This window comes from Tamandua tetradactyla, chromosome 4 (genome assembly GCF_023851605.1).
Source record: "Tamandua tetradactyla isolate mTamTet1 chromosome 4, mTamTet1.pri, whole genome shotgun sequence".
In the NCBI taxonomy this organism is placed as follows: domain Eukaryota; kingdom Metazoa; phylum Chordata; class Mammalia; order Pilosa; family Myrmecophagidae; genus Tamandua; species Tamandua tetradactyla.
The window spans coordinates 102,676,045-102,701,238 of record NC_135330.1 but is presented as its reverse complement, the minus strand read 5'-3'; the positions used below and the strand labels follow the sequence as shown (position 1 = coordinate 102,701,238).

At 43.2% G+C, this 25,194-nt stretch overlaps 1 protein-coding gene across 1 annotated transcript in view; it reads right to left on the bottom strand.

The window, feature by feature from the left end:
- SMAD9 (SMAD family member 9) overlaps positions 1–25,194 on the bottom strand; it is an 86,343-nt gene that overhangs the window by 23,731 nt on the left and 37,418 nt on the right. The window contains exon 2 of the mRNA XM_077158082.1: positions 1,043–1,614. Coding sequence (XP_077014197.1) covers positions 1,043–1,454 — 412 coding nt within the window. The 5' untranslated portion in view covers positions 1,455–1,614. The remainder of the gene's footprint in view (positions 1–1,042; positions 1,615–25,194) is intronic.

Here is a 25,194-nt window from a genome sequence, read left to right as displayed (position 1 = left end):
TGAAAAACAGCCCAAGGGCACAGCCCAATGAACGAAGAAAAATCCAGACCTATTCATGCCTCCTACAACTTCCCCAAGCGAACATGCCAACCTTTGGCTTCCTAGGATGAGGCAGGACGGCCAACCTGGGAGAGGACACTCCCCCAAAACTGTGCTCCTGAGCAGAAGGCTGCAGGGATCCAGAGAGAGAAATGCAGTGGGACACTGTGAACAGCTGGTGTGAAGGGACATCCCCCAAAGGGCTTACACATGCATGCACACACGCACACACAAACATGTGTGCATGCACACACCTACATGCTTGCACACACAGGCACACATTAGACTTCTACACACATGTGCACACATGTGCATGTGCACACACGTTCACTCATGCACACACAGACATATATGTGCATGCATACACATGCTCACATGCACACTCAGATGCACATGTGCATGCACACACACACACGCACAGGAAGAATGAAGACTTAGAGTGGGATTTTACAGTATTTGAAACAAGCTCTAAAAATCTACTGCCAGTCTTTCCCCTGCCCTGTCGTTGTCAATCCAGGAAAGATTTCCAGAAACTCTTCCCTCGGCTGTTTTCAGACCCGGACCTATGTGCCTCCACTTTACCTGAGCTGGGAAGAGGCGGCCGGCAAAATCTCCTTTGTTAGATAAAGGTTAGTCACGGGTTAGGGGGAAATTTGGATTTTACTGTTAATCATATCAAGACCACGCAAAGCCTCCAGAGCTGTGAAACGATGCCGACAACTCCTTCCAGGTCCCTCAAAATAAAACAGCCTTTTCCAAACATCACACAAAGCTCACAGGTGTGCTGAAATCAAAACATCTTCTTTCTGGATTTCCAGATTACAATGTTGTGGCTTCATTTCCTAAAATGGAACCCTTCCCTCTCTCTCCTCCTTCTCTTTTTGGGGGGGGTTTGTGTGGGGGGGCGCACATCCCTCTCTTGCTGGTGCCCCATCTCTACCTCCCTCTCCTGATACGCCAGCCCAGCTGTAGAAGGCCCCGTGTCCCCGTGACGAGCCCTCACCTGGCGTCTCCACGCGGCGGTAGTGGTAGGGGTTGATGCACACCTCTTTCTGCTTGGAGCCGAACGGGAACTCGCAGCACTCCAGGGCCTTCAGCTCATGGTGAGACTGGAGGTCAGGCCAGCGCCACACCCGGCAGTAAATGACGTGGGGCAGGCCCTTGCGGTGGGACACCTGCAGCCGCCCATCCAGGGACCGTGGGATGGTCACGCACCTGCTGGGCTGGCCCGGACAGCTGAGGGCCCTCTCCAGCTCATCCATGGCTCCTTTCTTCTTCTTGAGCTTCTTCACCAAGGAATCCACCGCCTTCTCCGCCCACTTCTCCTCCTCGTCTCCTTGCTTCCAGCCCAGCAGTCTCTTCACCGCCGGGCTGGTGAAGGAGAAGAGGGAGCTGATGGGCGTGCTGGCGAGCATGGGGGTGGCCCGCGGGAGCCCAGAGCAGAGAGGAGCGGCGAGGTGGTCGTCACAGCCGCTCTCCTGGAGAGTCTGAGCACGGACCTTCCTTTTCTGCCAGAGGCAACCGTGATGGACTCCAGTTGGGAGATGCTGTGACCGTCTCCAGAGCCGGCCAACTCTGAAAAACAAGATGAGATTTCATTGTGCTTAATCGGGGCACTTTTTTTGAGAAGATGAAAGTTGGCTACGAGGAAGAAGGCATTCTTCAAATGGCTTACATTGAAAGCTCTTGGCCATCCTTGACTCTAGCCACTCCTTTATTTCCTACAGCCCAGCCTCAGCAATTCTGCCTTCAGGGTGTCTGTCAGATTTCTCCCGTTTCCCTCCATTTTCACCCGCCCCTGAGGCCTGCTGACCTATCTACCGTTCACCTGAGTCACTGCAGTCACCTCCGAAGCTGCTTCTCTCCTCCTTTTCCCAGTTCTAGTCCCTTTACTTCCAAACGCTCCTTTTGTTAAGCTACTCTGCCATCTAAGAAACCACAAGGGCTCCTAGGAGCCAGGTTTTCCTCTATCTGGGTTTCTAGGGCCTCTGTATAATCTTTGCTCAACCTACCCATTCTTTCTCCTTTAGAGTTTGCACAAGGAACCCATCTTCCCCATAGGAGACAGATATGAATGAAAAGGGAAAACGAGTCACCTCCACTCAGGCAGAGCCACTCTTAACATACATTCTTCCAAGCTACCTTCTAGGTTAATGGTTCTCAAAGTGTGGTCCGAGGATCCCTGGGGGGTTCCCGAGACCCTTTCAGGGAATGGGAGAGCCCGTGAGAGCCTCTTTTCCAACAATGTATCCAAATCATTTTTTATTTTCTTCATGTACGTTCACCCAAACAACATATTACAAAAGATTGTATAGCAAATAGGAGAATCTAGGTGTCGATGATTAAAACAGACATTAAAGAGATCTGTAGAGCTGTAAAACAACATTCTTTTCACTAAGTTTTTAATAGGGGTTTTTCCCACAGAATTTTATTTATGATAATACATAAAGGGTATATAATTGTTTTTTGAAGAATCTGTAATTATTTTAACTATTTCTCAGCTTTAATTTCTAAAATGGTAAAAATGGAAAGATAAAACCTACACAAGCAAAAGCTCTTTGTAGTTCTTAGTACTTTTTAAAAATGGAAACGAGTTATGAGACCAAAAGTTTTAAACTGCTTTTCTAGAAGTCGCAGAGTCATAAATGCATATGCAAGTAGTAATGCCATCACATCTGTTATTCTGCCTGAAAATCAGCAACTTTCTTCTTTGCCTTCTCATCCAAAGGAGACATTGTTTTCCAGTTTTTCAACAGTTCTTTTAAAATTTCCTGGAACAGAACTCCATTTTCTTTTCTGTAGAATAATTGGCTTAAAGAGAACTTGCCCCTTCTCCCGGATCATAGGAACCTCATCAATGTTTAAAATAGCTTTTGGTAGCATATTAGAGCATGCTGACTGATTTTAGTACCCTGGAATCCATCTAATTGATAATCCCCAGTAATTGCCTGTTTAATATGCACTACACCTAATTCCCTCCTTCCTTTCTCTGGAGAGAAAGCTGTACCTTTCCAAGTCCAGTTATTTAAACGTCTTTGGACAAAGAGGTGTTATAAAACCCATGCTTTCACTACCATTAGCAGGTCCAGTTACCCCAAATTGATGACATTTAATGAAGATAAAGCAACATTTATATCACTCTATCCCTCTTGTCAGCATCCTTTTGCACTGCGGAGAAGTAAACTTTGGTGCAGAGGGTTGATAACTGTTCATTTTACTTGGCAGCCTAACTTACATTCAGTTCTATTTGGAAGGACTGGTTTCATGGCTTAACAATCATGGATTTATAAAGTATAGTTGTCACCACGTTCGGATTCTGCTTACTTAATGGAGTCAGGCTGCTTTAAGCAATAATTCAAAAGAGAGTTTTAAGGAGAAGTCACATAACACAGAATAATCTATTCCAAAAAAACCCCGGAATTCTGCTTAGTTTTCCATGGGATTTGTTATTAGTAAACTGTGGCATAAATCTTTAAGCTGGTACAGTAAAGAAGTAGACAAAAAGTTCTTTCTAAAAATATTTAGCTGAGTTAAGTAAACATACTTTAAAAAAAAACTGTTGGATGTGCAAGGGTAGTTCTTAGGTAGAATTCTCGCCTGCCATGAGCAAGACATGGGTTTGATTCCTGGCCCATGCACTGCCCCGACCTCCAAAACAGCAAGCAAAAATAAACAAACAAAAATTCAACAAATGTTACTGCAAAAACGGGCTACTCACATGGAAAAATAATAAAATGTGACCCTGCCATACAGTACACAAAACAAAACAAAACTGTTGCTCCATGAAACAAACGACAGCTCTGTGAACCGGTACTTTTAAACTGTGGGTTTCTATCAATTACTTACATGTGAAATTAATCTATTGGGTCAAACTGGCTTTTATAAAAGCAACAAAACATGAAAACAGTATACTGCAGAGCAGCTAACATATAAAGAGTAAGCATTACTTTGTTAAAACTTTTCATTCAGAGGTTTATATTTTGTGTGAGGAGTATGTGTGTGTACGTGTGTGTGTGTCAAAAGTCATGATGCAATATTTATAGTGTATCTGCTTTGTTTATTGCGTACTTGTTATCACAGATAGCAAGCAAAAACTGTGAGAAGCGTTACCCGTCAACCGTGCATTTCCTCCACCCCATCTGTCAGGCTCCGCTTTGGTGAGTGACATCTGGGGATCACCGCCCCTCCTCACCCCTTGGGAAAATCCCAACTAGCCCAGAATCCCAGGCCTGAGAAACCTTGGCTCCCTGCAATCTGATCCAAGGTTGCATTTTTTTTTTCTTGGCATGGGCAGGCTCTGGGAATCGAACCCAGGTCTCCGGCATGGCAGGCAAGAACTCTACTCACGGCTGCATTTTGAACGCTTATAATAATTTTACAGTGGCTCCAAGACCGATATCATTGCTGCAAGACACAGCTACTGTCCCATTACACAGAATTTCTCGGATTGGGGTGGGGTGGGGGTGGGGCAGAAAAGTCGAATTAAGAATCTCAGAGGGATAAACAGCAAATTCCTGACAGTGGCCTCCAGGAAGGGACGGAAGATGATAGGAAATTGTAAAATGTTAAGATTTAATAAAGCCAACAGCTGGGTACACAGATGTCCAATTTCTTATCCTCTATATTTGTCTATTTATTTTTCATAGAAAAACTAAGTGTAAAAAATGAATCAAACTTGGGGTTTAAATAACACTAAGGCTTCAGGTTCTTGTTTATGCTAGAAGTGTCCACTTAGCCATGCAGTGTGGCATAGGGTTCTTGTCCCACTCAAAGCCCTGCAATGTTTCAACCACTAGTAAGACAGGTGACCAACTGGCCATTTCCCTGAGGTTCAAAAGGGCAACCCCCACCCACTTCCCCAGTGCAAGTTTGTTCACAGAGTTAGCCTGGCTCATGTTATCAATAATTTAGACGCCTCCTCTCATCCTCCAATCCACCTTGGCCTTCGATACCACCACTGCCAGGCTGAGGGTCTCGACAATAATTAAAACAGAGCACTCAAGGGTCATTAAAAGCATGAGCAGGGGCTGTCAACAGTGCCTGAGTTACTCCATTCCTAGAGAGTACAAATAAGAACAAAATAAAATAAACAATGAATGCACCGAAGGATTGGACAGTGTCTCCCAAAAAGACAGGCTCAAGCTCAGCCCTGGGCCCACGAGTGTGACCTCATTTGGAAATAGGAGTTTTGAACGTGGGATTAGGTAAGAGGAGGCTAAGCTGGAGCAGGGTGGCCTGAACCCAACAGGATGGCATCCTAATAAGAAGGGGAGCACTGGGCTCAGACAGAGGGGAGAAGGCCATGGAATGACTGAGGCAGAGAGAGCCACAGGTTCCCAGCAAGCTGCTCTGCCCTAAAGACATTAGGCCAATACCTCGATTTCAGACTCGGAGGCTCCTGAACTGAGGCAGTATATTTCTGCTATTTTTAAGTCACCCAAGTTTGTAGCACTTGCCAGACACCTTCTAAAGATGAATGCCCTTGAGGGATTTATAAACAGAAACATAGCCAGATAATTTCTTCAAAATACAACAAGGACAGAGGATAATGCCTCAGCCAACCTGGCTCCAGAAGATTCCTAGGGATGACATTTGGGCTGCATGTAGAGGGATTTAAATTACAGCTAAAATAATAAGCTGTAACTTCACAGATGAAGATAGTTTTCTATAAATTTTTTTATTATTAAGTTCTCACTTTTGTAAAAATAACCTGTGTGTCCTGCCACTGGTCAATTGGGTGACCTTGGACATATCTTGTGTCTTGAGGGGTGCCTCTCCCTCCTCATTTACAGAGCCAAAGGGTGCTCGGCCTTACTATCAGCACCTCACTGGACAAGCTTCATGGCCAAGGGCTGTTGGGGGACAGCTACTTGGTGTTGGGTGGCTCATGCAGCTGCTGGGGTGCTGTGTTGGCCCCTCCAGGTCATCTGAGAAGGAGATACCACACGCACTCATGACGCCATACTGCATTGTGTTGAGCCAAGCCACACTTTGTGTTCCATGGCTGTCAAATTGATCCTTTAAATGACAAAATGTCATCTACCAACACAAAACAATTTCCACTTTTCTCTCCAGTTGTTTGCTCCTTTCTAGCATTATTTTTTTAAGCAAACATGTTTTCTTGCTGTCACTGTGTTTGGAAGCTTTGGTTGAAGCAGCAGAAGCTTCATAACCCCAGGTCTCTATAAATGCCAACCATGGACCATTAGAATTTTCCTTCTTTAGGCAAAAGGAACAAGCATTCCATGACTATCCATTCATTGGGTCACTCAGTGCCCACTTCATACACTCATGGCACAAAAACACAACTTTCTTCTTTTCCTGGCATCTGAGTCTTACAATAAACCCCAACTGAGGAGCACAACAATGTCTCATTTTCAAGTCTTTTAAATAAACAAGGCCACTTAGAACGCAGCACAGACCACGTGCACACATTGCAATTTAATTGCACATAATCCTACACCAAAACACAATTTACCAGGTTGGATGAGTGTTTGGAAAAAATGACTCTTTCATTTTTAAGTTATCAGTTTCAATCCAACTCCCATTAACAGTTACTCAAGATTACTTCCAGTTTCCTGGTGTTAGGGATTGAATCACACCCCCACAAAGATACATTCAAGTCCCAACCCCCAGATCTGTGGGTGTGGACTCATTTGTAAGAAGGAGTTTGAAGACACAACTAAGATGAGACCAAAATGGGGCAGGGTGAACCCTAATCCAATGTGACTGGATCTTCCATAAGCAGAAGAAATCTGAATGCAGGGTCAATAGGAGTGAGGAGGAGGAGAAGGCTGAAGGAGACAGATGGCCACGTGGCAGAGGCAGACAGCTATGTGATGGAGTCAGGCAGTCATGTGACAGAGGCAGACGGACGTGTGATAGAGGCAGACGGACATGTGATAGAGGCAGATGGCCATGTGATGGAGGCAGACGGACATGTGATGGAGGCAGTGGCCATGTGATGGAGGCAGACGGACATGTGATGGAGGCAGTGGCCATGTGATGGAGGCAGACGGATATGTGATGGAGGCAGTGGCCATGTGATGGAGGCAGACGGATATGTGATGGAGGCAGATGGCCATGTGATGGAGGCAGACGGACATGTGATAGAGGCAGATGCCATGTGACAGAGGCAGATGGCCATGTGACAGAGGCAGACGGACATGTGATAGAGGCAGAGGCCATATGATGGAGGCAGACAGATATGTGATAGAGGCAGATGGCCATGTGACAGAGGCAGATGGACATGTGACAGAGGCAGATGGCCATGTGATGGAGGCAGACAGACATGTGATAGTGATAGAGGCAGTGGCCATGTGATGGAGGCAGACGGACATGTGATGGAGACAGAATGCCATGGACAGAGGCAGACAGCCATATGAGAGACAGACAGTCATGTGACAGAGGCAGAGCTGAGTTAGTGATGGCTGACTAGCCACACCCAGGATGCTACAGACTTCGGAGAAAGTCCAGCCCTGATAACCCCTTAATTTTGGACTTCTAGCTTCCTAAACTATGAGCCAATAAATTCCTGATATTTTAAGCCAACCAGCCCACAGTACATGTTATTAGAAACCCTAGCAAATTAGGATAGTTGTCCTCCCTGGGAGGTTCAATTGGCAATCTTCATCCTAACCCTGAAGAAACAAAAATCCTTTTGAAGGGAGACGTGGGTTGCCTACTCTGGAGGATGCCTGAGCGATGGATGCGTGAAACCCTGACAAATCCTCCAGAGACACTGCTTCGTGTGCAATGTGGTCAAGAAAAGCCTGCATCACCCACCAACACTCCAGCCCGGGGGCAGGGAACAAGGGGCCACCATGACAGAGAACTTGGTCTTTTAATTTCAATCGTATTAATTCTGACCCCTAATTCATGGCCAGCATCAAGTGTACCTCAGCATCATCTCAATAAAACACTTTACTAATGAAATTTAGAATTAGAACAAATGTGCCAAAGGAACGTTTAACCCCTTTAAAGGAATAGAGCATTTTCTTGACAACTTTTGCAGCACTTTTTTGACACTGATAATTAATATGGCAATACCACATGCTTTTAAAATAAAAAAAGGTCCAAAGCAGGTGCCAGTTATCACCATTGGCATAATTATATAATTTATTATTACTGCACATATATGATAAGAAACTGGTTTTTAAATATACACACACAAACACATCTATGTATATCTAACTAACTCAGATTTATTCTCATTTAAACCAGCCTGCTGTCCCCACATTTCACATGAGAGGAAACCATAAGTTTCTATTAATATAAATAAATACCTCATGCATGTACCCTTTCAGCCTTATGCATTTGGAAAAACATGGAAATGGGATCATGATGTTCCACACTCTGCAAAGCCAACATGGGTAGCTATATTCAGAGATTTCCTGACAAATCGGTGAGAGGACAGTCCTGCTCTCCGGTCTCCCAGTGACCATCCTGTCCAGGAGGGAGAACCTTCTGGCCCAAGCCCCAGAGGAAAAAGACGGACACCACTTGTACAGTGGAGGCTCTATCCAAGCGGGCCCTGGTGGTCTGGGCATCTATGGACCCCGGAATCATCTGCTCATTTTGGGTGACTGTGTATCAGTTGATTTTTCTATGGAGTCAGTCCATTGTTTTTTTTAGTTTTTTTGTTTGTTTGCTTTCTAGATTCTCAAAAAAAATCTGTGACATCAAAAGGTTAAAAAAAATAATCTAATGAATTATTTAGGAGAACAGGATACATGAGAAAGGAAACAAGCTGAAGGGGCTGAGGACAAAACCTGACTATTCTCACAGACTGAATTTAAGCTGGGTGTAGGGAAGAGCCTGAAAAAGACAAGTCAGCTGAGGCAATGTAACCAGACAAGAGGAGGGAAAAGCTTTCAGATGGTGCCATCAGCTCTGTCCCATCCAAGATGGAGGAAGCAGGTGCTCTGGGGCTCTGTCTTCCCAGAAATCTTTGAACAACCAGCAAAAACTGGAGAAGCATCTTTCTCCAAGCTCAGAAAACAGTTAAACGGACTGGAGTAACAGGGTGAACACCAAATCAAGGAAAAGGCCACATACAAGTGGTAGGATCTCGGGGTTCCCTTGTGTGCTGGTCTGAATCTGTGGTGGACCCCAGAAAAGCCATGCCCTTTAATCCTCATTCAATATTGCTGGGTGGGAGCATTTTGATTGTTCCCATGGAGATGTGACCCACCCAACTGTGGGTGGTAACTTTTGATTAGATGATTTCCATGGAGGTGTGTCTCCACCCATTCAAGGTGGAGTTGCTTACTGGAATCCTTTAAAAGAGGACACATTTTGGAGAGAGCCCCTTTTGGTAGAGGTACAAGGAAGCCAGCAGATGCTGCCATGTTCGCCATGTGCCCTTCCAGCTGAGAGAGAAACATTGAACTTCATTGGCCTTCTTGAACCAAGGTATCCTTCCCTGGGTGCCTTAAATTGGACATTTTTATAGATTGTTTTAATTAGGACATTTTCTCAGCCTTAGAACTGTAAACTAGCAACTTATTAAATTCCCCCTTTCAAAAGCCATTCTGTTTCTGGTATATTGCATTCAGGGAGCTAGCAAGCTAGAATACCTTGGATGGCCCCTCCCACAACCCTCACAGGCTTGGCATGGAGCTGCCTGCACTTTCAGGTGGGTTCCTGGTCCCAGTTCCAGAGGGAGCAGAGTGGCCATCATGTACATATGAGCTCTCCCACAGAAGGCTGTGGGGAAGTAGTCAAATAGGGGCTGCCTGGGTCAAGGGATTGCTGGCTGCAGGACTCAAGAGTGAGGGCTGGCCTATGAGGAAATTGGTTTCTAGGGAGAAGGGGGCATTCGGAACCATGTAAACAGAGGAAATCCTAAGGCCACAAGCATGTGCCCAAAACAATGTGCAAGTGCAGAAAGGACCAGAGAGCCCCTACACGTTGGCCTGGAGCTATTCAGCTATTCTCTAAATGCAGTGTATGAAGGAGAGCACTCATGCAGGTCAAGCTGCAAGATTGGGGAAGGTTTTTTTTCTTCCTTCTTCCTCTTTTTTTTTATTAGATCTTGGCAATCAAGGAAAACTCTATCATAATTTTAGCTAGATATAAGCTTAAGGGATAGAGACCTCATAGTCTAAATTCCAGTGATAATACATTAAAATATCAAAATGCATTGGCCCAGGCAAATAAGAATGAAACATTGGAAACCATCAGTGAAGAGGACCAGACCTGGAACATATTTAGGACCATTTTTTAAAGTATTTGTCTGAAACTTTAAAATAATAGTCTATAATGTGCTCAAAGAGCTAAATGAAAACATGGACAATTAAGGGAACTAAGGGAAATCAGGAAAATAATAAACACAAAGAAAAAAAATCAGTGGAGAGATAGAAATTATGAAAAGGAACTAACCAGAGCTGAAGTCCACAGTAACAGAAATGGAAGATTCCAGAAGGGTTCAACAGCAGATTGGAGCTGGTAGCAGAAAGAATCAGGGCACTCAGAGATAAGACACTTGAAGCCATCCAGTCTGAGGAGCAGAAAGAACAAATCAGAAAAGTGAACACAGTGAGCAGAGCCTGAGGTACCTGTGGGACACCATGCAGGCACCAATAGACATTTTGGGAGTCTCAGAAGAAGAAGAGAGAAAGGGGCAGAGAACGTTTGAAGAAATGGTACTGATATATCACAGAGTAATTTGAACAGTGAATAAAAAGTATTTGCAAAGTCCCCTTGGGGGACTAGGGAGAAAGGAGGAAATATTCAACTTCCCCATTTGGAGAATTTCTGATATTCTCGCAAGCAGTGGGGCCAACCAAATCAATAGATTGAGCCCTTGATCTTGGGGTTCCCCCCTATGAAATTTATTCCTGCAAAGGACAGGCTAAGCCTACTTAAAATTAGGTCAAAGGGTAGCCCCCAGAGAATCTCTTCTGTGGCTCAGATATGGCCTCTGTCTCTAAGCCAATTTGGCAGATGAACTCACTGCCCTCCCCCCTACTTGGGACATGATTCCCAGGGGTGTAAATCTCCCTGGAAATATGGGACAGAACTCCCAGGATGAGCTGGGACCCAGCATCATGGGATTGAGAAAGCCTTCTTGATGAAAGGGGGAAGAGAGAAATGAGACAAAATAAAGTGTCAGTGGCTGAGAGATTCCAAACAGAGCTGAGAGGTTATCCTGGAGGTTATTCTTATACATTCTATAGATATCCCTTTTTAGTTTATGGTGTATTGGAGTGGCTGGAGGGAAGTGCTGGAACTGTTGAGCTGTGTTCCAGTAGCCTTGATTCTTGAACACGATTATATAACAACATGTGATTATGAAAGCTTGTGTCTGATGCTCCTTTTATCCAGGGTATGGACAGATGAGTAAAAAAATGGCTAAAAATAAATAAATAATAGGGGAGAAAAGGGGTAAAATAAATTGGGTGGATGGAAATACTAGTGCTCATTGAGAGGGAGGGGTAAGGGGTATGGTATATATGAGTTTTTTATTTTTTCTTTTTATTTCTTTCTGGAGTGATGCAAATGTTCTAAAAAAATGATCATGGTGATGAACACACAACTATGTGATGATATTGTGAACCACTGATTGTACACCATGTATGGAATATATGTGTATGAAGATTTGTCAATAACGATATTTAAAAATTGCCAACCAAGAATTCCACATCTAGCAAAGCTGTCTTTCAAAACCTGGGCGGGGGCGCGGGGGAGGGCGGCTAAGACTTTCCAAGATAAGCAAAGACTGAGGGACTCTGTGACCACTAGACAAGCGTACAAGGGGCACTAAGGAGAGCTCTGCACGTTGAAAGGAAAGGACACCAGACAATGGATTGAAGCTGCATGAAGAAATAAAGATCTCTTTGGGGATAAAAGCATGAGTAAATATAAAGGCCAGTACTATAGTGTTTTCCATTTGTAACTTCACTTTTACTTCCTACTAGACAGGTGAGGCCTCGGCTGTACTGAAGTGGAGGCCGGTGCAGAAAGGGGCGTGGGAGCAGGAAGGCAGGAGAGAGGCCCTCTGGGTCTCCTCAATTTCCAAAACATGGTACTTCTAAAGGGACCTCTAGGAAGGATGTGGTTCTTCTAAAGGGACCCCTGGGAAGGAAATGACACTTCTAGAGGGGCCCCTGGGAAGGAAGGAGTGGCTCTCTGTTCTCAAGGAAAAGGATAACCGAGAGCTGAGCCAGGCTTGTCGACCGCCATTTGTTCATTAATATATTTCAGCACGTACTGTGAACGCCTGCCATGGGCAGGGAACAGCGGCCTGACAGTGAGCACAGCAGACGTGCTTCTTTCCCTTCCAGAGCTTACAGTCTTGTCTGGGTATTAAGCGAATGAACAAAAAATAAATGAGCCATAAAATACTACGCAGGAACAAAGACGGGGCTCCATCAGAGAACCGCGCAGGGGAGAAACCCTGGTGGATCTCACCGAGTAGGTGGTGATCAAACCCAGAGGGCAGGAGAGCCCCCGTCCCTTCAGAAGCTGTGCAATGAGAGTTACACACAAATTCCAAGAGGGTGGCATGGGGGTGGAAGAGCTTGGTGTGTCTGGGCAACTGAAGGAAAGTTGTGTGGCCAAGGAAGGGGGACCAAGGGAGCAAGCAGCTGTGGCAGGGTGGGGGAGGCAGGCTGGAGGCAGATCTCACTGGGCCTTACAGGTGGCATATGGAAAATGAATTTTACCTTAAGGGCTTTAAAAAGCAGAGAAGTTAAGTGATCGGATATAAATGACCACTCTGGCTGCTCATGTAAAGAGCGGATTGAACAGGAAAGTGGGGAGACCAACACAACTCCATCATGAAGGGCCAGGTGAGCGCCCACGGTAGACCAGCAGGACAGGGGCTGTGCGGGGAGGCAGCAGTGGACGGTGCCTTTGCTTCGGTTTGTTTTGAAAGATGGAGGATTGTGCAGAGCATCTTACAGATTGGGGGAAATAAATCAGTAAGAAGAGATGGATGATGCAAAAGTCAGAGAGGAAGTGGGACAGCAGAAAGGAAGAGAAACAAGTGGGAGCAGAGGTAGGTAGGTCAGTAAACCTCCTCACAGGAAGGTGAGAGTGCTGCTTCTGGAGGTGCCAATGTCTCAGTGAAATTTACCTAAGACTGAGAGGATGCAGTGAGGGATTTGAGGAGCAAGAGAAGGTGGGAAGTAGAGAGAAGTGGGAAAGCAGGAGGCTGGTTAGAAAACAAAAGCAAGCTGCTCCTGGGGCCAGTCCGACACAAGGCTGGCCAGTGCAAAAGTCCCATTCAAAGAGTTTCAGGAAAATAAGCTCTGCTCTGGGCATACTGGCTGCTCATCAGGAGCAAGGCTACCTTTAGGCTCTTTCCCCCTTGGTCATTCAAGGGTGCTACTTGGAAGTGAGAAAGCCAGGAGAAACTCTAAAACACTATCACACAGACCAGGTATGCTCCTAATGGAAAGAAGTGACTAACTTGTCTTTAAAACTCTTTAATATTATAGTGTTCTAGTTTGCTAGCTGCTGGAATGCAACACACCAGAGACAGATTGGCTTTTAATAAAAGGGGATTTATTTCATTAGTTCTTCAGAGGAACAGCAGCTAACTTTCATCTGAGGTTCTTTCTTACATGGGAAAGCACAGGGTGATCTCTGCTGGCCTTCTCTCCAGGCCTCTGGGTTCCAACATCTTTCCCCAGGGTGATTCCTTTCTGCATCTCCAAAGGCCTGGGCTGAGCTGCGAGTGCTGAGGTGAGGAATGCTGAGCTGCTTGGGCTGTGCTACGTTGCGCTCTCTCATTTAAACACCAGCCAATTAAGTCAAATGTCACTCATTGCAGCAGGCACACCTCCTAGCCACTGCAGATGTAATGAGCAACAGATGAGGTTCACGTACCATTGGCTCATGTCCACAGCCACAGAACTAGGTGCCTTCACCTGGCCAAGTTGACACCTGAATCTAACTACCACACACAGTTTACAGCAAGGGGCTAGAGGTAAATATTTTCATATCCCTGAAGGTATGGATGCATAAGAAACTGGCGACACGAGTTACCTCTGAAAAGGGAACAAGGAATACAGGCCAGAAGTGAGAGGGGAGGAAGACTTTTCATTTCTGTAATTTCTGAATTTTGTTATCAACTGAAAAATGCCACCTAAGCCAGAAAAATCACAACAGAAAACTGAGAAGAGAAAAACTGCAGGAAAGTGGGAAATATTTTGGCCATTATTCTCCCAAGCATTGATTCTGTCTCAGAAGAAAATTCCCAGTTGAATTTCTTCCTGTATGAACATTTAATCAATGGTGGGGGCTTCTTTGACACGCTTTGGTCTGGCCCTTGTGAAGGCCACTCAGCGGGCGGTGCACCATCTGCTCTAAAGGCGGCCGGGCTCCTTTGCCCCCGAGACTGCATTTCCAACCAGACAGCAGGGAGTGAGCATCTTACAAACGGGGCACCACATTCATCAGAAGCTCTGATTTGTCCTAAAACGTGAATAGCTAGAACTCACCAGGGATACACTTATCAGAACCCAAGGAGAGCAGACCATATCTTACTTGGAGCCCGTTTTGTCTTAATTTAGACCCAATTCTAGCATGCTTTATTTTTAGTATTAGAATGCATTGACTGAAATGTCTTGTATACACAAATTTAAGTCACATTACCGACACTGCAATTCTTTCTTTCTTCCCTCGTATTTTTGTAAATCCCAATGTGTTTATAAAACCTTCCCAGTCTCAAGGAGAATAAGAATCACAGCCAACTGTCAACATGAATGATTTATCAACTAGGAATCCGAGATCCGAAGAAGTTCAGTTTTATTAAATTGTTTATAAACTAGTGACTAACAATTGTCCTTTGGGGGAAAAAATCAAACTTTCTGAATGTTAGAAACGTCAAAAAAGAAAATGTCAGATCTTATGCAACACAAGATGTCTTCAATAGGCCCTGCCACCAAGCAATTCTGACCCATGAAAATCTGGGTTTATCATAAATATAAACTTGGAGAGGTTATTTGTTTTACAAAGTGAGTCAGAACTGATATAAAAGCATGATTCAATTTATAAAAATCTGATTCATAAACAGCTTTTACAGGATTAAATATCCTTTTATTCAATAAATATTTACCAAGTTCTTTCTATGCTGCAGTTCCTAGAGTTAACTGCTAAACTTCATAAAAATTCTACTTCTAACGATATATTAAATTCTTTGTTCAGAAACAATCTAAAGTCTTTGGCGGAATTAACAGAACTTGCTTCACAGTGCTACCTCCAAAATATAACTCTGGCTTTAAAAATGCATTGTGCAACAGAGGCTCTGCAGGCAGAGTTCTCACCTGCCATGCCAGAGACCCGGGTTCAATTCCTGGTGCCTGCCCATGTTTTAAAAAAAAAAAAAATGCATCATGCCTATCTTCTCATCTCAATGTTTTTGTTGGGCTCTGAAGCAAAGCACATAACAAATTAAATTAGTTTTGGGGACACTTTATCTCATAAACCCCTTGCCCATCGGAACACCAAACATCTTTAAAACTTTAAGAATTTTACAACCATTCCAGGCTTTTTGTAAGCGATACAGTCTAACATTACAGATACAGTGAATGGGCTACTTTTAAAAAGTGTTCCTAGCATGTCCTTCGGAAATTCGATAAACTCTGTGATCTGAACATCAGATGATACCCATGTAGAAAAGCTTAGTGCAAATTTAGGGAAAGGATATTTCTCTTTTGCTTGACTAAGTTTAAGTTGGTTTTGTGGGTAACTAGGTATATTCGATGATGTTCTCGTCACTGTCAAGTCACCTTAGGACAACTTGAAAGTTTTTTTTTAACCCTGATGTATGTTTAGGAGCAGCATAAACAAGCTCTGCTCTAAGACACACACACACACTCATACACACACATGTGTCTATTTCTCTCTCTCTCTCTCTCAAAATAAGTGCAGTTCAGCCCAAATGGGGAAAGTCAGCTGGTGGCACAGCAAGGACAGCCTATTACAGTCACCCTGCAAAGAGGAGAGAGATGTGTTTTCCCAAAACATCCACGATTTTTCATAGCATCCCATATGACAACGCACAAGAATTTATATGGGGTTTATTCAAAAATTTATTCATTTCCTTAACTCCAGTCTCCAATTCCCTACAGTAAACACAGCAAGTGACCTTTCACTTTTTTCTTTCCCACTTTGGTCTCCTGAGAAACACAAATCTAGAGCAGAAAAGATGGCCGTCTGCCTGGCACCAGCAAAAATATTTTCACTATATTCCCCGGTGCTTAGGCAAACTACAAGGATTAATGATTATTTCTTAAAAAGCCATTAACAGTGTACTCTGGGAAGTCACCTTGAAGAACGTCTCAGCCTTTCCTTCAGACTTGAACTTTACTGAGTGTCTACTGTGGGCCGTGTGTGTAGGATGCTAACACTGCACGGATAGCTTCCCAGATGCAAAATCTTCAAGACCTGAGGAGTAAGGAGAACTCTAGGTCAGGACACAACCCCGATAAACTGCCTCACTATATTCAGATTTTTAAAAATGTAATAAAGGATATTCTGGGGAGCAATTTTTGATATACCAAATGGTTTATTGGAAGGAATGTTGCTCTGTTTTACTTTCATTTTAACAAACCCAGTTGGATCAGAGTGATTTTGTAGAAACCCTAAACCCCCGAGTTAGCTCAGAAATGATGCCTTTTGTTCATTGTCACAAGCCTCGTGAGACCCACAACCAGAGTTAATGCTCCATAACTGCCCCACAGACGAGAGCTTACCCACGGCACAGCTTCCCTGGCCCTACAGCTGGATGGACTCCAAGGCATGAAGCTGAGCTGCTCCTAGATGCTTCCGCAGAGAGAACTCTGAAATGCAGGTAGAGTGGAGCTGAGAAAACAGCCCAGTGAGTCCCAACACCCATGCTGCAAGTTCATGGAGCCGTCCCGCTCCACCCGGCATCAGCTAAGTGCAATTTTCCCACCACACAGGCAAAAGCTTCTTTAGCCCTGCAGCTTGGATCTTTATTCCCAAGAAATAAATGCCAGGAACTAAAATCAAAACCAAACCAAACCAACCGAATCTGGAGTGCAGTAGAGCGAGCCCCTTCATGGAAGCAGGCTCTGCATGTCCTCGAGCCAGGAAGCGTGCATCCAGAAGCATGGGGGAAGTGTCTCTGCCCACGATGATGGTACAACTGCCAAAGCAGAAAATTAAAACGTGGCGGCGTTATCTTGAGGGCACCACTGACTCTAAAATTCCACTGGAGGGAAGTTTCACTCGTGCCAGGGCCACCTGCCGTGCAGACTTCAGGAAAGAAGAGACAAAGCTGGGCCGGTCGGCTGTTAACCAGGATGGTGTGCATGAGAAATGAGGGCAGGTACTGCACTGGACACAAATGCGTCCAGGGTGGATTTGGTCACTGAATCTAGACGGGCAGGTGGCTGTTTAAGGGGAGGGCGTCCTGAGCACAGCAGATGCCAGGAAGGGATGCGGTGACATGGGAAGCTCTGCCTGAGCGAGGGGACAGGGAGAATCAGGAAAAAGCCTCTGCACCTCAAGACTGGGACCAAGCTCACGCACCAACGAAGCCGAGCTGGTCAAACATACTGGGTCTGGCGATGGCGCCTGGGACGTAAGGCTAGGTCTACAAAAGGCCACATTGCAACGAAATCAACCAGTTCTTTCCATCCAACAACCTGTTTCGATAGATTTAACCAATTCTTTCGGCCAGATACCAACATCACTAACTGGCCATACAACTTTCAGTCTTCCAAAAAGGAAAATGTCCCACAGTACATTAGGGACGACATAGCTGTTTTCTCAATAGGGTTAAGTTTAAATGGGCAGCTCATTTCTCAGTGAAGCTTAACTTTAAAATATCCAGCATGAAGCCACAACAGAGGCAGATCAATAGTCGCACACTTTGAGCGGCAAAACGAACAGAAGAATAAGCAAAGGCGTATATTTAAGCAAAGAGAACGTGAAGACGTTTCTATTCAACGTCTCGAACCACACATAGGACAATGTAGTGTTCTCCAGTCTTCTAGAAATGCTGGGACCTCAATTGGTAGGAAATTTTTAGTTGTGAGGGCAGGATTATTAAAGACCATTAAGAAGCCCTCATTTGATTTACTGCATTAATAGATTTCTTGTTGAAAACCTAATTTAGTCTGAAATAGCACATATGGATAAGAATGGGGTTAACAAGAATTGGTAAGAATAGTTGAGTCAAGCACTTTGGAAACAATCTGCCATCATCTTGTGAAGTTGAAATTTGCATATCATAAGACCTGGTAATTTGACAAGCTGGTGTGTATCCTGGGGTTATTTTTCAAACTTCAAGTAGAAATTATTAAAGAAATCAATTTATTGGGTCTCTAGCAGCATTATGTCTATATGAACTAGATTTGATCCAAATCATTGCTCACAGGAGAGGAGTACATTTTTTCTTAAAGCTTTTAAAGGATGGATGGATGGATAGATAGATAAATAGATAATTGTATATATGTCTTATTGGGTTTTGGTTTTAAGAAACAGCTTGGAAGTTATCACCTTAAAGAAACTATTGCTCATACTATAACATGCAAAACAGCATTATTCATAATAGCAAAAATCTAGAAAAATTCCAAATATCCATCAACTGGAGAATGAGAAGATAAATTATGGTATAATCTCACAATGGAAAATTATATTGGAATAAAAATATATGACTTTGTGAAAGTAATAATATTACTGAATTGTATATTTATAAAAGTGAGGGTAGGCTATAATAGCTCAACAGGCAGAGTTCTCGCCTGCCATGCCAGAGGGAGACCTGGGTTCGATTCCTGGTGCCTGCCCATGCAAAAAAAAAAAGTTAATACAATGAGAAACTTTAGGTTGTATATATATGTTAATAGAATAAAATTTTTTTAAAGACCATAGGACTGCCAAACATAAAAGTGAACCCTAATATGCACTGTGGACTAAAGTTAATAGTATAATTATAATAATATTGTTTCATCAATTGTAACAAAATTACCACACTAATGCAAAGTGTTAACAATAGGGAAAATTGATTGTATAGTGGGGGAGGAATGTGGGAACTCTGTATTTTCTGCATGATTTTTCTGTAAACCTGGATCTTCTCTAATACAAAAATTTAAATATGAAATATACCAACAAACAATAAAGATTAATCTCAGAAACATAATCCTGAATGAAAAAAAGCAGTGCCTGAAGTCCACAAAGAGTACGAAATCATTTTTATCACTAAGTGATATATTGTTTAGAGATAAACCTAGACATTATTGAATTATATTTCTAAAACACAAGGCAATGAAAAGACAAAATTTAAGAAATCAATAAGCACCTCTGGGCAGGAGGCAATAGTGTTACCCCATCACCAAGTTTGGTGGTGGGTCCCCAGGGTTCATAGTATATTATGTGCCATAACTTTTATAAATGCTCCACATATTCCTTTGATACCATCAAATAGTATACAAAATATTTTAATTAATTCAAAACAATACCTCAGAGGACTTGTACAGCATGCGCCCTTGTTAAATTAACAACGGCATTTCTCAGCAGATGGAAGAATCAAAGTCCAGTCACTGGACAACTAGAATAACCTCAAAGCAATGAGTAAGATGAATACGGATGGCAAGTATTTGTTGAGCATACACTATCCACAAGCTTTAAATTTATAAAACCGACACATGGAACAGCCAGGAGCAGCCCAGGGGGTAAATTCCTGGCTCTGTCTCTTGGCGCCTGCCTTTCCTTTCTCCTAGCCTTAATCTGTCCTCTTTGAAGGCCATAAAGTTTCTCCTGATCCCCAAACTGGTTGTGGTCGCTCCCTACCTCCCACGATGCTGTGTACCTCTCATATGGCCCCAGCTCAGCTGAGGTCCCAGCAGAGACCCCCCACCCCCCCAAGAAGACTTGGCTCCTTGACCCCAAGGGAAGTCTCCCTGGAAATCCTGAGTCACCCCATGAAAACAGGCAGTGCTCACAGGCCGTGCTGATACCCTTTGCCCCACAGGCTGTGATATGCACTGACTCATTCAAGCGTCCCTCTCTCCTCCTGCTTCCATGTTAGCTATGGCCACCAGTTGCCTGAATGGACCGAGTCGTGAGGGGATCCAAACTGCCCCATGCCACTCACCCCAATCCCCCCAAGCCAGACCCAGCCAGCGCTCCTTAGCCTCAGAGCGGGTTGACCAGCCAGCTCCTCCTCTGCTCCTTCAACCTGAAACTCTCAAGCCGGCATCTCCCCCAATTTCCCCAGGCCATCCCTTCTCCAACGAGTCCCAACTCTCTACACCCGCACAACTAGCCTCTCCTTTACTGAGAGCTGTACTATCTGGATAGATTCCCCTGCTGAGAAGTGAGCTCTGCACCTCTGAGTGTCCGCCACAGGGTCTCACACAGGGGGCCTCAACCTCAGCATTGTTGACATTTGAAGCCAGATAAATTTTGTTGTCAGAGGCTTCCTGCACATTACAGGATGTTTAGAGCACCCTTGGCCAGGGTGTACTAGATGCCAGCAGTGCACACACACGGGTGTGCACACACACTTATGACAACTAGAAATGTTTCCAGACACTGACAAACATCTAAACTACCTGTGGTCAAGAACCACTGGGCTAACATACATCACGATTCTGCTCAGTAAATCACATAATCTTGAAAATTTTACGTTTGGTTATAGTTAAAGTAGAATTTTGGAGAAGGTTAAGTGTAATGTGGATTTAAATAATTGAGGAGCATTTGTTTTGCTAATGGCTGCATATAGACTAAGTGGTGAATCACAGGCATGGAAAGTTTGGGGGCATTTTTTTAAAAGTTAACAGAGGCGAAGTTACTCAGTGTAGCTGTCTAGTCTGAAAACGCAAAAACAATTTAGATCATGGTTTTCATAGTCAGATAATATTACGCTGCCTAAACCAAAGAACAATGGACAGTTACAAAACAGATTTAAAATGACTTGTTTTTAAATGGATACATATGAAAGGGAGCACCCCATCCTTCCCCTCATTCTCTTCTTCCACCACCTCCCACCCAGTTATCAAACCCTGTTGAGTTTTCACTCTGTAAACACCTTTCAGAGTTGTCTCGTCCTCACCACCCACTTTACCTCCCTCTGTGTTTCCCAAATCTCTCCTAAAATTACATACATGATGCTGCAGTTCTCATTTAAAAACTTACCAGGGGCCTCTTGCCTTTTGCACCTCTGTCTGTGCAAGAGTACCCACATGTCCTCTCACATGTGTTCTCAATAAATTTTTTTCCTGCTTTAAGAAAAAAAAAAACTTACCAGGAAAGGGATGTCACCAGGCAGGGTGCCAACGAGGTGGCAGAGTAAGAGGCTCTGAGTGAATGGCCCCCACAGAAACAATAAAAAACAAGCAGAATCTGTCAGAACCAACTTTTCCAGAAAGCAGTCAAAGGTAAACAATGACTAAGTGAAGTCTAAATCAGGAGAAAGGAAAGTTAGAGCCATCAGGAAAACTAAAGGACGCTTTCATTTGCCCTGGCCACGCCCTGCCCCAGCTGGACACAGCACTCTGCAGAGCTGGTGGTGGCCCGTTTGAATTCCCGGGTGGGTCCTGGGTGTCTGGCTATAGTGCATGGTTCATGTGCAAACTTAGGTTGTCTGTATGTCTTCTCCAACCCACTCCCTGAAAGGCTGACTTAAAGCACTTGTTTCTATCACCAAACCCAGCCATCACTCAGGGACAAGTGGTGAGGAGAAGTACCAAGGGACTGAGCAAACTGCAGCCACCTGGGTGACACTGGTTGGGACATAAAACACAGTGCTTAGGGTCTGGGAGGGGCTGGAGAGAGAGCTTCTTTTCTAGGAGGAGAAAATAAGACACCCAGGAAAATTTGCACATCCTGGGGAATATTTTGAGAGCTACTGTGCATGCCCAAGGCAAGAGACTCATGCAGAAATGCCTGAGGAGACTCTTCCTGCTCCTTCAGGCTGATCTATAGGCTCAATATAAAGTGGTCTAAGTACTGCAGGAGAGCTCAGCACAGAAGCAATCAACACAACAGTCCCCAACAACCAAAGAAACCCCAAGCAAACCATGGGGAAGGAGTGAATCTGACTTCCAGAGTGGATCCATCAAACCGTGAAATGTCCAGACATCAGCAAACAATCACAAGGCATACATAGAAGCAGGACGAGATGGCCCTTTCAAAGGGACAGCATAAAGTGACATAAACCATTCCTGAGGAATCCAAGGCATTGGAACGACTAATCAAAGACATGAAGTCAACTCTCTGAAATATGTTCAATGAGCTAAGGGAAAATATGGACAAAGAACTAAAGGAAATCTGAAAAATGATAAATGAAAAATAGAAGAATTAGAAATTTTAAGAAGGAACGAAACAGAAATTCTGGAGATGACAAGCACAGGAATTGAAATTAAAAATTCACTAGAGGAGTTCAACAGCAGGTAGGAACAGGCAGAAGAAAAAAGCAGTGAACCTGAAGACAGACACATTAAAATTTTTCAGTCTGTGGAGCAGAAAGAAAAGAGAATGAAAAAAGAGCAAGCAGAGCCTAAGGGACCTGTGGGCCACCACAGAGCATGCCATTATGGGAGTCACAGAAGAAGAGAGAGAAGAAATGGGCAGAAAGAACCATTGGAGAAATAATGGCTTTACCACAGTTGATGAAAGACATGAATTTACTCATCCAAGAAGCTCAACGCTCTTCAAATACAAAAAATTCAAAGAGATCCACATTATTATCAAAAGACAAAGAGGGAATCTCAAAAGCATCAAAGATTGTCTGTAAGATTAAGTGCAATTTCTTATCAGAAACCACAGAGGCCTGAGGGCAGTGGAATGACATTTTTAAAGTGCTGAAGAAAAAAATCGTCAACCAAGAACTGAATTTATGACAAATTGCCTTTCAAAACTGGACAAGTCAAAGCATTCCCAGGTGAACAAAAGCTAAAGGATTTTTTCAGCCCTGCAAGCAATGATAAAAGTAGACCTTCAGTGAAAGGAAACGACACCAGGCAGTCACATGAAGCAGAATGAAAAAATAAGGGTCTACAATAAAGTAATGATACAGGTAAATGTAAAGACCAGTATTATTGTATTCTTATTTTTATTTCTTTTAATTTCCTATGTGATATAAAATACAGTACATAAAATACTCATAATTCTATGCAATTGGGCACATACTGTATAAATACTATAATTTGTGGTGGGAATAACATAAAAATGGGACTCAGAGGAGTTTAAGAACAGATTGTGCTATTGACGTTAACTTGATATCAATTCAAATTAGACTATTATAGATTTTGGGTGTTAATCCTAAGCTCAATGGTGACCACAAAGAAAATATCTAAAAAATTTATAGAAAAGGAGATGTGAAAGGATTCAAGCTATTAACACTGCAAAAGATGAACTATTCACAAAAGAATCTAGCAATTGAGGAAACGAAGGAAGAAAAAGTCGTCTCATGAAAAACAAATGGCCTTATCAGTAATTATTTTCAATATAAATAGATTAAACCTAAAATCACATGGCAGAAATTTGAAGAATGAATTTTAAAAAGCATGATCCAAATATATGCTGTTTACAAAAGACACAAATAAGTTGGAAGCAAAAGTATGTGAAAAAATATTTCCTGCAAATAGTAACCAAAAGCAAGCCAAGGTGCCTATATTTTATCAGACAGAATAGACTTCAAGTCAAAAATAGTTGCAAGACAAATTTAAAAATGTTTTTGCATAAGGAAAAACAAAGGAATGACAATATCTCAGGGTGTTGAAAATAGATGGTAATTCATATTTTACAACTTAAACTTCTGTGTGAAACTAAAGCAAAAAATGTTTATTTGGTACAAAATTTATATTTTGACTCATGCATTTTCTAATATAACTTATATGGACAGTTTGAACACCATAAGTACATGGAACCTTGAATAGGGCATGAGATTTTATAGGTTTGTCCAGTGTGATGCCCTGATAAATCCTAGAGTGATCAGAACAGTGAATAAAGTATTTGCCAAAGCCCCCTTGAGGGAATGGCGAGAAAGGGGAAAAATTCAACTTCTCCATTTGGAGAATTCCTGATAGTCTCGCAAACAGTGGGGATAACCAAATCAGTAGGCTGAGCCCTCAATCTTGGGGGTTGTTCATATGAAACTTACCCCAGCAAAGGGTAGGCTAAGCCTACTTAAAATTAGGCCTAAGAGTCACCCCAAGAGAACTTTTGTTGCTTAGATGTGGCCTCTCTCTCTCTCTCAGCCAACATGGCAAGCAAATTCACTGTCCTCCCCCTCTCTACGTGGGACATGACTCTCAGGGGTGTAAACCTCCCTGGCAACATGGGACAGAAATGCTAGGATGAGCCAGGACTCAGCATCAAGGGATTGAGAAAACCATCTTGACTGAAAGGGGGAAGAGAGAAACGAGAAAAATAAAGCACCAGTGGCTGAGAGATTCCAAATAGAGTCGAGAGGTTATCCTGGAGGTTATTCTTACACATTATATAGATATTCCCTTTTTAGTTAAGGTGTAATAGAGAGACTGGAGGGAAGTGCCTGAAACTCCAGAACTGTGTTCCAGTAGCCTTGTTTCTTGAAGACGATTGAATAATGATATAGCTTTTATAATGTGACTGTGAGATTGTGAAAACCTTGTGTCTGATGCTCCTTTTATCTACGGGATGGACAGATGAGTAAAAAAGAAACATGGATAAGAAATAAACAATGGAGAGGCAGAGGTAAAAATAAATTGGGTAGATGGAAATACTACCGGTCAAAGAGAGGGAGAGGTGAGGGGTGTGGTATGTATGAGTGTTTAATTTTTTCTTTTTATTTCTTTTTCTGGAGTGATGCAAATGTTCTAAGAAATGAGAATGGTGAATATACGACTATGTGATGATATTGTGAGCCACTGATTGCACACCAAGTATGGAATGTTCATATGTTAAGAATGTTCGTGTTTGACTTTTGCGCATCAGAGAACTTCATCAAGAAAGTAAAAAGACAGCCTACACAATGGGAGACAATATTTGGAAAAAACATATCAGATAAAGGTCAAGTATCCAGACTTTATAAAGAGATTGTTCAACTCAAAAACAAAAAGACAGCCAACCCAATTACAAAATGGGCAAAAGACTTGAACAGACACAGAAGAAGAAATACAAATGGCCAAAAGACACATGAAGAGATGCTCAACTTCCCTGGCTATTAGAGAAATGCAAATCAAAACCACA